The following is a 17,137-nucleotide window of genomic DNA, read 5'->3' as shown; positions in this document are numbered from 1 at the left end:
AAGGATTAACTTCCCCTATAAGAAGAAACACAGACCTCACTTGCCTCCAGAGAAACACCCCACAGAAATAGCAGCCCCCCACATGTAATAACGGTGAAATGAGAGGAAAGCACATACGTAGTTATGAAAATAGAATCAGCAAAAATTAGGCCCGCTAAAGCTAGATAGCAGAGGATACAAAAGTGAACTGCGCGGTCAGCGAAAAACCCTTCAAAAAACCATCCTGAAATTACTTGAACTCATGTGCCAACTCATGGAACATGAGGAGTAATTTCAGCCCACTAGAGCAACCAGCAGAAAGGAATCACATATCTGCAAGCTGGACTAAGACAAAAATTAAGCAAAACGTGGAACAGGAAAATCAAAACTTAGCTTGTCCTGAAGATAACAGACGCAGGGAGCAGAGGTAAAAAGACACGCTGATTACATTGATAGCCGGCGAGGAAATGACAAAAAAGCCAGGTTAAATAGGAAACACCCATAACCTGATGGAACAGGTGGACACGAGAGACCGCAGAGAACACAAGTCACCCAGTACCATCAGTAACCACCAGAGGGAGCCCAAAAACAGAACTCACAACAGCCATAACACTTGTGCAGCACTATATGGGGCAAGTGGCTGTACGGAGCATCTTATGGGGCCATAACGCTTGTGCAGCACTATATGGGGCAAGTGACTGTACGGAGCATCTTATGGGGCCATAACACTTGTGCAGCACTATATGGGGCAGTGACTGTATGGAGCATCTTATGGGGCCATAACGCTTGTGCAGCACTATAAGGGGCAGTGACTGTACGGAGCATCTTATGGGGCCATAACACTTGTGCAGCACTATATGGGGCAAGTGGCTGTACGGAGCATCTTATGGGGCCATAACGCTTGTGCAGCACTATATTGGGCAAGTGACTGTACGGAGCATCTTATGGGGCCATAACACTTGTGCAGCACTATATGGGGCAAGTGGCTGTACGGAGCATCTTATGGGGCCATAACACTTGTGCAGCACTATATGGGGCAAGTGGCTGTACGGAGCATCTTATGGGGCCATAACGCTTGTGCAGCACTATATGGGGCAAGTGACTGTACGGAGCATCTCATGGGGCCATAACACTTGTGCAGCACTATATGGGGCAAGTGACTGTACGGAGCATCTTATGGGGCCATAACACTTGTGCAGCACTATATGGGGCAAGTGACTGTACGGAGCATCTTATGGGGCCATAACACTTGTGCAGCACTATATGGGGCAAGTGACTGTACGGAGCATCTTATGGGGCCATAACACTTGTGCAGCACTATATGGGGCAAGTAGCTGTACGGAGCATCTTATGGGGCCAGAACACTTGTGCAGCACTATATGGGGCAAGTGACTGTACAGAGCATCTTATGGGGCCATAACGCTTGTGCAGCATTATATGGGGCAAGTGACTGTAATTTTACTTGTTTCACACTTTTTTGTTAAGTATATAATTCCACATAGTTTTAATGCTTTCAGTGTGAATGTACAATTTTCATAGTCATGAAAATACAGAAAAATATTTAAATGAGAGGGTGTGCAAACGTTTGGTCTGTACAGTATATATATATACAGTATATATATATATATATATATATGTATATATATTCTGATGTGGAGGAGGAATTCGTCAGTTAGTGAGTGGGTTGGAGCTGGAGGAGAGAGGAGTGAGAGCAGAGAGTGGTGGTGTGGTGCTGCAGCTCCAGGACAGAAGAGAACCAGACTGGATGCATTGATAGCAAGTGTCGAAGGGGAGAGGCACAGGAGGACAAAGGAGCTGAAGGGGAACTGTGATTGGGCACCCTCTAAGCTGGAGTGCAAGAATTGGGCAACAGGAGCCTGAGGCTGTGTAGTACTTCATGTCCCACAGCAGAACCGGAGGGCTGTAGACATTATGTAGTTTGTCCGCACCCACACCCGAAAGTGTAGCAGTGCACAAAGCCTGAGTCATGATAGAGACCCTGTAAAAAGGCTCGCATTGCCCACCATGCGGGTACTGTCCCAGGACAGGAGAGAGAGGACCTTGTAAGGGAGCCACAGGCAGCAAGGACCTTGCATAAGAGCGTGAGAAGGAAGGCTTACAAACCTCACCTGGGAGAGGGATCCATCATTGCCTCCAGGCCGGCCGGACCACACCAACGCCTTTTGATAGTACCCTGGACTGAGACTGCGTACCATCAGTAAACCAGGTAAAGAGACTGCAACCCTGTGTCCTCTGTTTATTTCCAGCACCACACCATCCTTGCCAAACACACCGGGAGCCCTGGGGACCCAGCTTCACCTGTGGGAAGTGATACCATCTTTGCTGCAGCACCATCACCCCCAGAGGACCCCTTTAAGCAGCGTCGGTCACCCCTGACTGAGTACCACAGGTGGCATCACAAACTTTTATTATTTCACAAACCCCTTTAAAGACCATCCCTTTTACTTGGGCACACAGGGCCACTGACCGGATCACCGCTGCCATGACACATCCCTTTAAGTATCGGACCCGGTACCGAGTACCAAACGGTCCTGGCGGGCTTTCCACACACGTACTTCTGCTGTGGATACCATTATTTTTTTGTAAGTATTAGATGGTTGGCAGGCACTCAGTCGTATTTGCGAGGTGCTGGTGGAATGGGATGTGTAACTCCTTTGACCAAGGCAGAAGAAATTCACCACACAATCTTATTCCAGGTCATGCAATATATTTATTATCTGTGAAGGCAGACATATGTAAAAAGGCAAAGGTGCTTGGAGTTATACGGTAAAGTTACATAAGACATTTTGACTCAACCAGGGTCTTTATCACAATGTCGCTGTGGAATTGGTATATCCCATTAGACTTCACTTGTGAGGGAATTGTACAATGTCCAAGGCATAGTCTGGAATAATTAGACTCAAATAGGGGCTCCTGTGCCTAAATATACAGTATTAATGAACGCAGCAGACAGTACATTTAGGCATGGGAGCGTGCCTTGGAGTCTAATTAAAAGGTTACCACTGGTCTAAGCATTAGCTGATGAGAGAGTACTACTCTCATCAAAGTACGCCTGCTGTCGCTGATAACAGGGACAGTACGCACTGATGATGGGAGTATTCATCAGTTGGCGCCTGATGAATAATTAAATTAAAATAATGACCTGGGGTCTCTTCTATTTTTGATAACCAGAACATGCAAAACCAACAGCTGCAGGTTGCAACCCTCAACTGTCAGCGTTATCATGGCTGGTTATCAAAAATAGAGGGTTCCTACACCATTTTACACAATTAATATTTAAATAAATTTAAAAAATTATGTGGGGTCCTCCCATTGTTGACAACCATCCAAGCTAAACCAGATAGCTGGGGGCTGGTATTTCCATACTGGTAAGTGGCCATGGATATTGCCCCCAAGCCTAAAAATTGCAGTCGGCAGCTGCCCCAGAATAGGCGCATCTATTAGAAATGACAATTCTGGTGCTTTGCCTAGCTCTTCCCAGTCGCCGTGGTGCAGTGGCAAGTGGGATAATAGGTTTGTGGTTAATGTCGGTTGCTTTATGGCCGCTGACATCAAACCCTATGGTTAGTAATGGAGAGGCGTTTATAAGACGCCCTCATTAAAAGAAACACAGCCACAATAAATTCCTTTAATTTAAATAATGACACAGACTCCTTTATTTGAAATAAAAATAAAAAAGTGCAGTTATACTAATCTTTACACCTAATCCACTGAAGCCCATGTCACCTGTAAAAGACATAAAAAAATGAACAGCCGTAATACTCACCTTTATGCCTTGATGCCTAAACATTCTAACGACTAATGCCCATGTCCCCTGTAAAGGAAGAAAAATAATAAACAATCATATCCCTCACCTGTCCAACATGAAGATAATCCATATCTATCCCACGAAGATCCAGATGATTTGGATAGTGGTCACACCAGTGATGCAACCGCTATCCACGATATCTGGCTCACACTGAAATAGGAGCATAATCACACTCCTGCAGTGTTTAGTGCTGAGCTCATGTGAGAAAGGTCACCGGAGCTTATGAACCCCGGTGACAGAACTTACTGCACTACTCTGCGTGAGAACGTTCACAGTCGTAATTCTGGTTGTGTTTTATTTTTTTACAATCTAACTATGGTGTTTGTAATTGGGGTGTCTTATAGACGCCTCACCATTACTAGCCTCTGGGCTATTACCCGAGCGCAGTGCGATTCTCGCAGATGCTGGCAATGAAGGAGGTGAAAAAAATACTTTCTCTGTCTCCTCTGCACCTGTGCTCCGATTCTCTCATGTGAGCGCTGACGCTCTCACGGATGCCACAGATAGATGTGACTACGGCCTAAGGGTGTGTGCACACTTAGGCAACCACATCATTTTACTTTCCCTTTCAAAATAATTTTTGTTTCTCAATGGAGTGGTTAAGATTATTGCTGACAATAATTGTGGAAAAAGTTCTGAAATGATTCTTCTTGGTAAAATTTTTTACATGACAAAAACCTGGGCATGTGTAGACTACATATACTTAGCTTTTTTATTTTGCCTTTTTTTGGGAAGGGAGGGGGAGTTTAATTTTGTTGAGTTTAATTTTGTTAAAACAAAAGTTGACATTTAAGTGACCATGTCAGTTTTTGCACACTTTTTTTACAAGTCTAAATTAACAACTGTACTTACCACAAATGTGCTGCAGGCTGCTGCTACCTTTTGCTATTTGTGCATATGCCTACCAACCTAGCATTTCTTGTTTAGTCATTTTCGGCATAGGTTGAACAACTGCAGTTTGAATGATTTTCAAAAGCTCATTATAATGTTTCTCAAAATATACAGTATGATAAAAGAATAAAAAGCAGGACAATGGATTTTGTGCTGCTAGCAGCAGCAGAAGTACCACCACAACCAGTGGCTCCAGCTGTTCAGGCAATAGTACTATGAAAAACAGGTCACAATTGGCCTCCCTTACTTTTGGCAATCATAGTGGGGAAAAAGTGGTAGGAATTGGAATATGGAATGGCATGAAATATATGGCAAGTCAATCATCTCATCCACAGCAGGATAATGATGTGTCATTTTGACAGTGGCACCATCGATTTGAGTGTTGACTCTTATTCATTTTAAAACGTGTCAAGTCTGTCAGTGCATTGTGTTATTAAATGGGCAGCTGGTTACTAAGGGGTTAACATCCACTCAGAGGCGTAGCTAGGGTTTTGGTTCAAGAGGGGTGAAACTTCTGAGTGGGCCCCTAACCAGGTAATCTTGATTACAACTCGGTGACGTGCCCTAATACTGGAGGAGAACCTCAGAAGATGACAGTGATGTTGCAGAAAATAGTCTCTATATAAAGACCAACATGGATATTACCGCCATATGGTCAGTGGTAGATACCAGTCCTACAAAACATATAAGAGATCACAGCACAGTTATAGAAAATGACTTACCGCTGACGATCTTTCTGATGGAATCGTTCATTTTTCCTGCCTTTTCCATCTGGCCCAGACCGACATGACAACTTCTTCCTGCCAGGACTCAGTCTGCAGAGAATACAACAAAGACACATTTCACGTCTCACATTCCAGCCCCATCACCATCTATTCCCAGTCTGCACAACCTCCCCATCCTGCTGATACCCCAATACTGAGCCGCTGCTGCCATATGTGACCCTATTACTGCACCTGATACCCCAATACTGAGCCGCTGGCGCCATATGTGTCCCTATTACTGCACCTGATACCCCAATACTGAGCTGCTGCTGCCATATGTGACCCTATTACTGCACCTGCTGTGTGGTTCTCTGTGCGTTCTAAATTCTAAAGCAACCCTCTAGAATATAGTAATGCCGGGCGCAATTGCCCTAGAAAACACTGCCCATATTTTGCCCCCTGGAAAGTAATATTGCTCTGTGTGTGCCCCTTTGATAGTCACAGTAACCTGATTTCCCCTATAACAAAAAGTGCCCACTTTACATTTAATAATGTCCCGAGTCTCCTCCCTGTACAGCTCCTCTATACACAGTATGATGCTCTCTTATACACAGTATAATGCCCCCTCACTGTATAGTACCACTCACACAGTATACTGACCCCTTAGTAGCTTCCAAACTGTTTGATGGCTCCAACACTGTATGATGGCCCCTTCACTGTAATCCCCACTCTGTATGATGGCCCCCTAGATAGCCTCCATATAGTATAATGCACCAGATCGTCCTAAATATAGTAGAATGCAGCCCCCATAGGCAGACTCTTTATATATAATGCACTCCCATAGGCCTACTCTATATTGTATAATGCACCCCCCATAGGCAGACTCTATAGCACAAGGCAGCACCCATAGGCAGACTCTATACCACAAGGCAGCACCCATAGGCAGACCCTGTAGTATAAGGCAGCACCCCTATAGGCAGACCCTGTAGTATAAGCCAGCACCCCCATAGGCAGACTCTGTAGTATAAGGCTACTTTTACACTTGCCATGTTTTTTGCAGGCCGTATTGCTGCAATTTTCATGGTCTGCCACAATAACAGACAAGAAAAAACTTGCGGATTGCTGTTTTTCGGGTTTCCAATACTATAGCAAAAGTTTAGGGAACAAAAAAACGTCGGTCCGCAAAACCTTCTATCGTTTTTGCTGCCCCATTGATTTACAATGGGGGCCAAGTCCGTAAGTTGTGAAAAAGATTGAGCAGGCTCGATCTTTTTTCACGGCCGTAAATATGGCCATACGGCTCACGGCGCACCTTGAAACTATTGCGGCCCATTTTTGTGGCCCAATAGAAATCTAGTGTAAAAGTGTAGTGTAACAAGTTTAAAAGAAGCATAAGACAGCACCCCCATAGGCAGACCCTGTAGTATAAGCCAGCACCCCCAAAGGCAGACTCTGTAGTATAAGACGGCACCCCCTTAAAGGGACACTGTCACCTGAATTTGGAGGGAACAATCTTCAGCCATGGAGGCGGGGTTTTTGGGTGTTTGATTCACCCTTTCCTTACCCGCAGGCTGCATGCTGGCTGCAATATTGGATTGAAGTTCATTCTCTGTCCTCCATAGTACACGCTTGCACAAGGCAAGATTGCCTGGTGCAGGCATGTACTACGGAGGACAGAGAATGAACTTCAATCCAATATTGCAGCCAGCATGCAGCCAGCGGGTAAGGAAAGGGTGAATCAAGCACCCAAAAACCCCGCCTCCATGGCTGAAGGTTGTTCCCTCCAAATTCAGGTGACAGTATCCCTTTAAGCATACCCTGTAGTATAAGGCAGCACCCTATAGGCAAACTTTGTAGTATAATGCACCCCCATAGGCAGACGCTGTAGTATAAGGCAGCACCACATAGGCAGAACCTGTAGTATAAGGCAGCACCTCCATAGCAGACCCTGTAGTGTAAGGCAGCACCCCCATAGACAGACCCTGTAGTATAAAGCAGCATGCCCATAGGCAGACCCTGTGCTATAAGGCAGCACCCCCATAGGCAGACCCTGTAGTATAAGGCAGCACCCCCATAGTCATACCCTTGTTCCCGCAGTGCTCCAAGCTCCCGCTCATCTCCTGACAGCGGGTGCTGAGTATGGACATCATTGCGCCCACTGTCAGTGTTGGCATCGGTGACGTCAGATGCTGACAGGGGAATAATGGGAGAAGGAGCGTAATGCTCCTTCTCTCATCAATGTGGTCAGCTGTATTGGCTAAATGCCGATACAGCTGACCTTGTGATGACTGGCGGGGGGCCCACTGCTGGAATCGGGCCCCCCACTGCCTGCTCAGGGGCCCCATAGCGGCCGGTCGGCAGAGCTGCACGCGCTGATACAGGTACAGTTACACTACTACATCCACTTATTTGGTGAGGTCACTTTGACATTACTAAGGTTTTGTTTGCCTTAGTGTATTTGAAAAGTGTTCAGTTCACTGCTAGAAAACCTCATAGATTTACATGTCTTTTGAGGATAATTAGAGGTTTTACAGAAATTAAAGTTGCGGTGAATCAAATTTTGGGGAAAAATTTGTTGAACCTGGAGAATTTATTCTATAATCTCAAATGGTTACTCTTGGACAAATGTTTAGAATTGAGAGTCCTCAGTGGTTGATACCTTTTAATGGCTAACTGAAAAGATGGTAACAAACTGCAAGCTTTCGAGACTACACAGGTTACCATCTTTTCAGTTAGCCATTAAAAGGTATCAACCACTGAGGACTCTCAATTCTAAACATTTTTCTATCTCCTGGCTAACACGGTACCAAGATATATATCTTTCCTGTACTCTTGGACATGCATTTGAAGCAAAACTGTCGCTTACCAGCATCACTTTTTAATTTTTTTTGGTCAACAGTGCTTTGACTATAATATTTATAGATATATCCCAAGAAGTGTTTGCACTGGAATACAGTTTGTACCAGACTCTGCACTGTTGAATTGGCTTGAATAATGAGATATGTAATGAGTAAAACCTTGAATATTATTACCGTATAATAACTGTCATCAGCTCCAAGGGCCTTAGAGAGCCCAAAGTCACTGATTTTTGCATAATGCTGGTTCACCAGGAGGACGTTGCGAGCAGCCAAATCACGATGCACAAAGTTGTGTTCTTCAAGGTATTTCATTCCCAAGGACACTTGGTGCATAAGTTCTACAACATTGTTGACTGGAATCTCATCCCTACAAGAGATATACAACAAAATGTTAACTATTAATAAAGAAGAGGCAATAAGTTGTATGTAAAAGATATTACATACAAAGATTATAGTGTAAATGTCCTCTGAAAAAGTTTCATAGTTTTTAAGGTTGAAGGTAGCCAATCAAGTTCAACCTATAACCAAACATGTTGATCCAGAAGAAGGCAACAAACCCATTAGACACACACTAATACCTCCATATTAGGGGGAAAATTCCTTCCTAACAACACAAAGAGCAATCAGACTAGTTCCCTGGATCAACGTCCTATCACAAAATCTGGTTCCCATAACTTGTAATTTTAACCCTCCGTCACATACAACTGATCTGACAGGCGCTTCTCTTTTACTTTCATTTCTCCTTCCTCACCAGATTGTGAGGAAACCCCCTCCCTCCAGGTAGTCTCCTGTCTCTTGAAGGTCTGTGAAACCTGATATCACAGTTGGATTTCAGAGCTTCAGGGGAGAGGATATAGCTGCACAGATCTCTCAGGCTCATTGTATGTGAATACGTCACATTCAGTAAGGTTGGTATTTTATGTTTTTATTCATCACAATAGTTTATTTAGCTTGTTTTATGAATGTATAGCACAAAATGTGAGGATATTTCATAGAAATAAGGGAGATTTTATAAAAGAAAGTGTGCTGCTCAGGCATATACAGTAGTTCCCTAACATATTCCTTCTCTTGCTTCAGATTATCTGCTGAAATGGAGAGGAAAATGTACAATTTATCCAAACAACTTGATGTTGAGGAAGTAACAAACATGCTGTTAGATGATAGAGACCTCACACTGAATGAGGATTTAGGAGAGGAAAGTGAGATTGATTCTCATGATGAGGTGGAAGAATGTGTCCTGGATTCTGAAACAGAGCAAGATGGTGACAGTGGTGAGGATGAAGAAGTTGGATCATATTATATTGGAAAAGATAAAAATACTAAATGGAACAAGAAGCCATTCCAGAAAAAACGTAGGGAACCTTTAAACATTATTACTCACCTTCCTGCAGTAATAGGAACTGCACGTAATGCAAAAACTGCAGTTGAATGCTGGAACAGTATATTTACAGATGACATTCTGGACTCTATTGTCACATATACCAACCAATATATAGACATTATAAAGGACAAGTACATCTGCAACAGAACCATCAAGCCCACAGATGAAATAGAACTGCATGCTTTTTTTGGATTACTGTACCTTGCAGGAGCTTATAGGGCAAATAGACAAAGTTTGGAGGAACTTTGGGGTAAAGATAGGGATGGAGTTGAAAAATTTAGCCTTGTTATGTCCATAAACAGATTCAAGATTCTAATTCGTTGCCTTCGGTTTGACGACAGAACTACCCGAACCGAACGCAAAACACATGACCGACTTGCTCCAATTCGTGATATATTTCAAAGATTTGTTGTAAACTGTAAACAAAGTTATTACCCTGGAGAGAGTCTCACTATTGACGAAATGCTCCCTGGTTTTCGTGGTAGATGTGCCTTTCGTCAATATATTCCATCAAAGCCAAACAAATATGGAATAAAAATTTATGCCCTTGTTGATGCCAGTAAGACCTACACTTACAACCTGGAAGTTTATGCAGGAAAACAACCAGAAGGTCCTTACTGTGTGAGCAACAAACCCATTGATGTTGCAAAAAGACTGGCTGAACCCTTATTTGGATCGGGTCGCAATATTACAGCTGACAATTGGTTTACAAGTTGTGATCTGATTGATTGTCTGAAAATTCAGAAGCTGTCATATGTGGGAACTGTAAGAAAAAACAAAAGGGAATTGCCGCCACAGTTTGTAAGTGTGAAAGAGAGACAACAGTACAGCAGTATGTTTGCATTCCATAATGGAAAGGCTTTAGTTTCCTATGTACCACATGCCAAAAAAATCGTACTGCTTCTATCAACACTTCATGATGATGATGCTGCCATCGATCCTGGGACTGGGGCAGAAAAAAACCCGGAGATAATTACATTTTACAATGCCACCAAAGGAGGTGTGGATACAGCAGATCAGATGTGCTCCACTTTCAACGTCAGCAGAAACATCAAACGCTGGCCAATGGTCATATTTTTTGCTATGTTGAATTTGGGTGATATAAATTCACAAGTAATTTATCTTGAAAACAAACTTGAACCACTCCGTAGACGATTGTATCTGAAAAAATTGGCCCATGAACTAGTACTTGGAGAGCTACGCAGGAGAAGCGTGAAAACAATCGGTATCCCCTCTCGCCTTCAAGTTCAGCTCAAAAGGTTCCGCCCAGAAGATGATGGTGAAAAGTCACCATCTGCACCACCTCACAAAAGAAGGAGATGCACCACCTGCCAAACGGAAAGCGGAACCAGAAGGCTTTCAAATTATGAATGTCTCAAATGTCATAAAGCAATTTGCCTGACACATGCAAAAATGGTGTGTAATTCTTGCTATTTGCTCTGCAAGTGTGACTTTTCTGGGGAAACCTCAGCATCTACTTCTGATTGAATATGTTTTTAATAGTACTTAAGGTACCTTAAAATTAAGTTTGTGTTCAAAAATTTTCTTTGTACATTTTTTTGAGAGAGTCGAACTGGGGACTATTTGGCGGGAGTTTTGAAAAGTTTGTATTTCATAGTTATTAGTTTTATGCTAAGTAAATGTTTTTTTTTTTGCAACTGATTATGTGTAGTCTCTTTTATTACATCCCTATGAAGGTCACTGATCACTTTTAGAGCACTGAAATTGCAAACATTAGATATTATAGGTATTTTTCCAGCAGGCGCCTGACAGGCACATTGTATGTGAACTCGTTAGTCCGAATATTGTATGTGACGGAGGGTTAAGTATATATATTTTCAATCAGATGACCAGAAATCATCCACAACATCCAGAAACAAGGGCTTCTGTCATTGGCTGCTAAAGTCACATGTCCGTCTCCATATAAAAAGCGGACATGTTGTTTAGCTGGCTCCATTTTGTCAGTGTAACAGCTGTGGTAGTCCAACTTAAGTGACGGTAAACAGAGGTAGAAAATAGTCAAGCAGTTGGTCCTCAAATCCTTAGTTGGTTTATTGTATTGCGTCATAAACCAACAGAAAGGGAAAATAAATGCAGCCTTTCTAGCTAAAACAGAAAACAACAAAATGCAAAACACTGCATCTCAGTCCATAAGCATGCAGGTGGCACCCCACTCTGGAGCAACACAGGTAGAGTCCTTCTACAGATCACAAAAACCACTGGAGACTCCTCTCTCCAGCCTAGCTGAACCCCGACTGCCTGCAGAACTCGGTTAGTTAACCCCAAGACCATGTGACTCTTTTGATCATGTGACCCACCACATGATCATGACATCACACATGTCCTGGCAGCTCTGCCAGTGGAGATAAAGTGGACCTTCTCCCTCCCACTCTATGAAGGTCCACATGAAACCAGCCCATTATGCAACTTAATAACACTCCTAACACATAGCGTAGTGGAAGAACATACTCTGGTGCCATTAAGCGAGCAGGAGTCCACATTTCCTAATCCAAATCATTTGGGCTAATACTGTGTTGCAATCATGAAGTCACATTTCCTAATTAAAATCGCTTGAGCTCATATTGATGTGTAGACAGGAGGCGCCATTTCTTAATCAAAATCATTTGGGCTAATGTTGTGATGCAGGCAGGAGGCCCATTTCCTAATCAAAATCATTTGGGCTAGTATTGAGGTGCAGGCAGGAGGCATCATTTCCTAGTCGAAATCATTTGGGCTAATATTATTGTGCAGGCACCAGGCCACATTTCCTGAAAAAAAATGTTTTGGGCTAATACTGGGGAGCAGGCAGGAGTCCACATTTCCTAATCAAAATCATTTGGGCTAATATTGGAGTTTAGGCACCAGGCCCCATTTCCTAATCAAAATCATTTGGGCTAATATTGTTGTTCAGGCACCAAGACCCATTTTCTAATCAAGATTATTTGAGCTAAGATTGGTGTGCAGGCACCAGGCTCCATTTCCTAATCAAAATCGTTTGGGCTAATATTGTTGTGCAGGCACCAGGCCACATTTCCTGAAAAAAAATGTTTTGGGCTAATACTGGGGTGCAGGCAGGAGTCCACATTTCCTAATCAAAATCATTTGGGCTAATATTGTTGTTCAGGCACCAAGACCCATTTTCTAATCAAGATTATTTGAGCTAAGATTGGTGTGCAGGCACCAGGCTCCATTTCCTAATCAAAATCGTTTGGGCTAATATTGTTGTGCAGGCACCAGGCTACATTTCAAAATCAAAACCACTTGGGCTAATAGTGAGGTGCAGGCAGGAGTCAACATTTCCTAATCAAAATCATTTGGGCTAATATTAGTGTGTAAGCACCAGGCCACATTTTCTAAATAAAATTGTTTAGGCTAATATTAGGGTGCAGGCAGGAGTCAACATTTCCTAATCAAAATCGTTTCTATCTCAGAAAGTAAATTTTCATTGTTAATTTAGTGACAGGTGGCTAACAGGTCTGGGCCTAGGGTTGTGAAACAGCTGGGTAAAAGAGAGGAAGATGCCATGATTAAGACTTCGGTCAAAACGCATCGGAATAATGCTGCTATACTTTTAAATTTTGCATGACATGCTGTGAAATATTCATATGTTTCATATTTTGGAGTAGTGTACCATATTTTTAATGAAGAAATAAACAGAGACTGGTTTTAACTTCAATCCTGCTGGATTCGACTTACTTTTTTCAAAAGAGAGGAAGGGTACATCCAACATAAGTGGGAAAAGGCGAGGTCCTGAGGGAGATGGAATAGGCTTGGTGATCGATGCATACATGGGTTAAGTGGTAATGTTACTGAAAGCTCTACTGAACAAACACCAGCTCATCCAATCCAAAGACAACTGACAACTGTTACTGAAAAGGCTGCTTGAGTCCTTTTCTTTGGCAGCTGCATAGAAGTACGCATTGTAGATGAGGGCCAGTAAGTGCACGTGCTTCAGTGGATGGAAAGCGCTGCATCAAGTTGCCTCTCCTCTTCCTTCTTAACATCACACACAGTACAATCTTCAGAGGTCGCACGCAAATTACCCTTGTTTTCTCCCTCACATCACAACTTTCCAAACACCGAACTGACTGTGGGGAGCCACAGATTGGGCGAGTCTGCAGAGCTTTACACACATTCTATTCCATGGGCATGAGAGGTCTGTTTCAAAGATTCACACAATCCAGAGGAGGAAAGCATCTGCACCAAAGCTCAAAATTTTTTCATGTTCAACAAAGTTGAGTCCGAGCAGAATTCACACCCTCATCACCAGTGGAGGTGATCCTGATCAGATTCAAATACCTGGAGCACATGCAGACTGTACTGTACTGCCAGAGCAGGAAGATGAGGGTCACAATCAAGTCAAGGAGTGGGAGAACAAAGACGATGATGGTGAGGTTGTAGATCTCACTTGGTGTGACTCCAGAGGTACCCAGCTGAGTAACTCAGTAGAGGAGTTGTAAGATGAGAAGAATACATTGCAACTTGCCACACAGGCATGGATTAAAAAGAGAAAAAAAAGAGATACACAATATGGATTTTTTTCTCCCTTTTCGCAAATGTTGTAGGAGAAATGAGACAAGTACATAATTTTCTGCACTTTATTTGCCAATAGATCTATACAGATATTATGCTGGGCAGCACGGTGGCGCAGTGGTTAGCAAAGCAGCCTTGCAGCGCTGGAGTCCTGGGTTCAAACCCCACCAAGGACAACATCTGCAAAGAGTTTGTATGTTCTCTCTGTATTTGCGTGGGTTTACTCCGGGTACTCCGGTTTCCTCCCACATTCCAAAGACATACTGACAGGGAATTTAGATTGTGAGCCCCATCGGGGACAACGATGATAATGTGTGCAACCTGTAAAGCGCTGCGGAATATGTTAGCGCTATATAAAACGGGAAAAAAAAGGACATTATTGCCCATCTGGGAGGAAAATATGGCTTATTTAGTAATGAACACAGCCTCTCCATTTATTGTTTAACTTTTTTCATTTTTTCTATTTTTTCTTTCTACGTTTTCTTTGTTTTTTTCACATGGGCAATGGGTGTATTGGGACATAATTTTATTGATTATAGGGATTCATAGGGATAGGAGGGCAAGCCGCCGCGGAGTGGGGGCGCTTACCGCAGAAAATTAGGGTGCCAACCTCCACTGTTGGGCAGGGGTTAACCTAGTACTTTTATAGGGCCCAATAGGACACATCTTTGTTATTTTTCCCTATGGTATCTATATGTAAATTGGTATCTCTATAATTGTATTTTGCTGCTTGTCTCCAAATTTGGAACAGTTTTTAGCTTTATATATTAAAAGTTACATTTTAGGGATCCTGGTGTTCTTTCTCTTTTGGTTTTGTTTGCATTTCACCATTGACCTCGACAAGCAAACATGGTCAGGAGCATTACATCTCGCTGACTAGGCAGTTGGTGACTGGTGGCTTTGCAGGCAGGCAGGCAAAGGGCTGCTCCACAAGTCTTGTAATCCCCAAGGCTTGTGGGACAAACCTCTATATGTAACACTTCCTCCACTTCTTCTGCCTCCTCCACCTCCTCTTGGGCCTCCACCTACACCCTCAACCTGGGGCAACCTCACACACGTACCTTGCATGGCTCAAGTCCTCAACCTGGTGGTACAGTAATTTCAACACCACTATCCTGGCCTGGATGCGCTGCTGCAGAAAGCATTGTCACTGTGTGCTCACTTACACAGTTCACACCCTGCAGATCATCGATTTGTATACTACAAAGGTCTTTTGGCCTACCGATTAACTGTTTGATATGCGATGTTCCGATTTTTCCACTCTGCATATGTTGCAGTGACTGTGGAAACAGCAATTTTCTCGGGTGCAGTATGTTCTTTTGCATAGCTTAGGCCAATGTAGTATGGATTGGCTTGAAAAGTGTTCACAGATGAAGGACCTCTGCACCCCATGCACAATTTCAAAATGGCTACTAAGATGGTTAGTACTGATGATGCCATCATCAGCATCACTACTCCAGTCATCTACATGCTGGAGCACACTTTACATAGTCTGCGGGACAAGGTGGTGGTCTAAGAGGAAGAAGTGGAAGCAGAGAAGGATGCGGATAGGATAACAGAATCTGAGTTCCGGACTGTCGCCGCACAGGCGGGTGCCATGGGAGGATGCATTACAGCTACTGAGAGGGGCTCATGCTACCAGGCAAACTGTTAGTGAATGTGCAGAAGCCGGTGTGTCCCAGGAATCTAGATGCCCTGGAAATGACAAGTATCTTTGCTGTATCTGCTGACACCTATCTGGGACACACCGTACAAGATGCTGTTTACAATTATAGAATGAACCTTTGAAAAAGGCCACACAGGCCGAAACATTGGGTGAATCTATTTTCTGTTGTATTCCTTTACCAGCTGTGAATTCCCAGAATAAAAATTTCAATTTTTTATGATAAAAGCCTTTTTCTCTTATCAATTGAGTGCTAGAGATTGTTCTGTAATATTGACTTTATTTTTTCCTCTGAAGCACCGTATTATTGAAGTGTGCAGATTATACCTTGACCATTTCATATATTGTTCAAATATTGAACATTAAAAACACTATGTGCTGCTGTCATCTAGTGGTGTTTAAAAGTGGAGGTTAATCCAGGCTTTGTTCATTTTTATCAGAGTGAGCCTTCCAGCATTCTTTGTCAACAGGTTAAGGCTCCCGTTTGTTATGACACCACCAGCGGCAATAAAAACAGGTTCAGACAAGATCCTAACAGCAGGGCAGAGCATCATCTCAAAGGCAAAGAGGGACAGCTCACACCAGGTATCCAGCCTTGAGACCCACTAGTTGAAGATTGCAGAGGATTTACAGAGTGTATTGGTTTGGTTGGACAGGTATTGCTTGACCATCTTTAAAGAAAACTTCCCTTCTTGTCAAAAATACTTGACTATCAGGCCCTGGACACTAGGATGGTGTCATGAAATTGGCCCATGCCTTTGACATTGTACCCCAGCCTCTCCTGTGTTTCACCATTGCCTTTCCTCTTTGGTAGAGTAAAGAAGCTATCGTTGTCTGTCGGGAATTTTTTAAATATATTTTCCACAATGGCCTTCTGGTGTAGCACAATTTTAGAAGACCTCTCCACCTCATGAGCCACTACTCCATGTCCTTCTCATCCTCCCTCTCTTCTTCCTCCTCAGCCCATCCACATAGGAGAGACATTTTTATATAGCACTAACATATTCCGCAGCGCTTTACAGTTTGCACAGATTATCATCACTGTCATTGCTGCTCACAATCCAGATTATCTATCAGTATGTCTTTGTAATGTGGGAGGAAACCGGAGAACCCGGAGGAAACCAACGCAAACACGGGAGAACATACAAACTCCTTGCATATGTTGTCCTTGGTGGGATTTGAACCCAAAGATAACACAAGTAAACACAAAATGCAGTTTTCAAATGAAGGTCTTTATTATTAATAGAAAAGGAAATGTATAACTATGGCTGCCGGGGTCTGTGCGGGCTGCCAGGGGTC

At 43.1% G+C, this 17,137-nt stretch overlaps 1 protein-coding gene across 2 annotated transcripts in view; it reads right to left on the bottom strand.

The window, feature by feature from the left end:
* ZAP70 (zeta chain of T cell receptor associated protein kinase 70) overlaps window positions 1-17,137 on the bottom strand; it is a 220,878-nt gene that overhangs the window by 28,560 nt on the left and 175,181 nt on the right. For both annotated transcript variants that reach the window (XM_069741694.1, XM_069741704.1), the window contains exon 10: window positions 8,436-8,628. In XM_069741694.1, coding sequence (XP_069597795.1) covers window positions 8,436-8,628 — 193 coding nt within the window. The remainder of the gene's footprint in view (window positions 1-8,435; window positions 8,629-17,137) is intronic.

Source organism: Ranitomeya imitator, chromosome 1, assembly GCF_032444005.1.
Source record: "Ranitomeya imitator isolate aRanImi1 chromosome 1, aRanImi1.pri, whole genome shotgun sequence".
NCBI lineage: Eukaryota > Metazoa > Chordata > Amphibia > Anura > Dendrobatidae > Ranitomeya > Ranitomeya imitator.
Note: the sequence above shows the minus strand (reverse complement) of the source record. Positions and strands in the feature narration are given on the sequence as shown.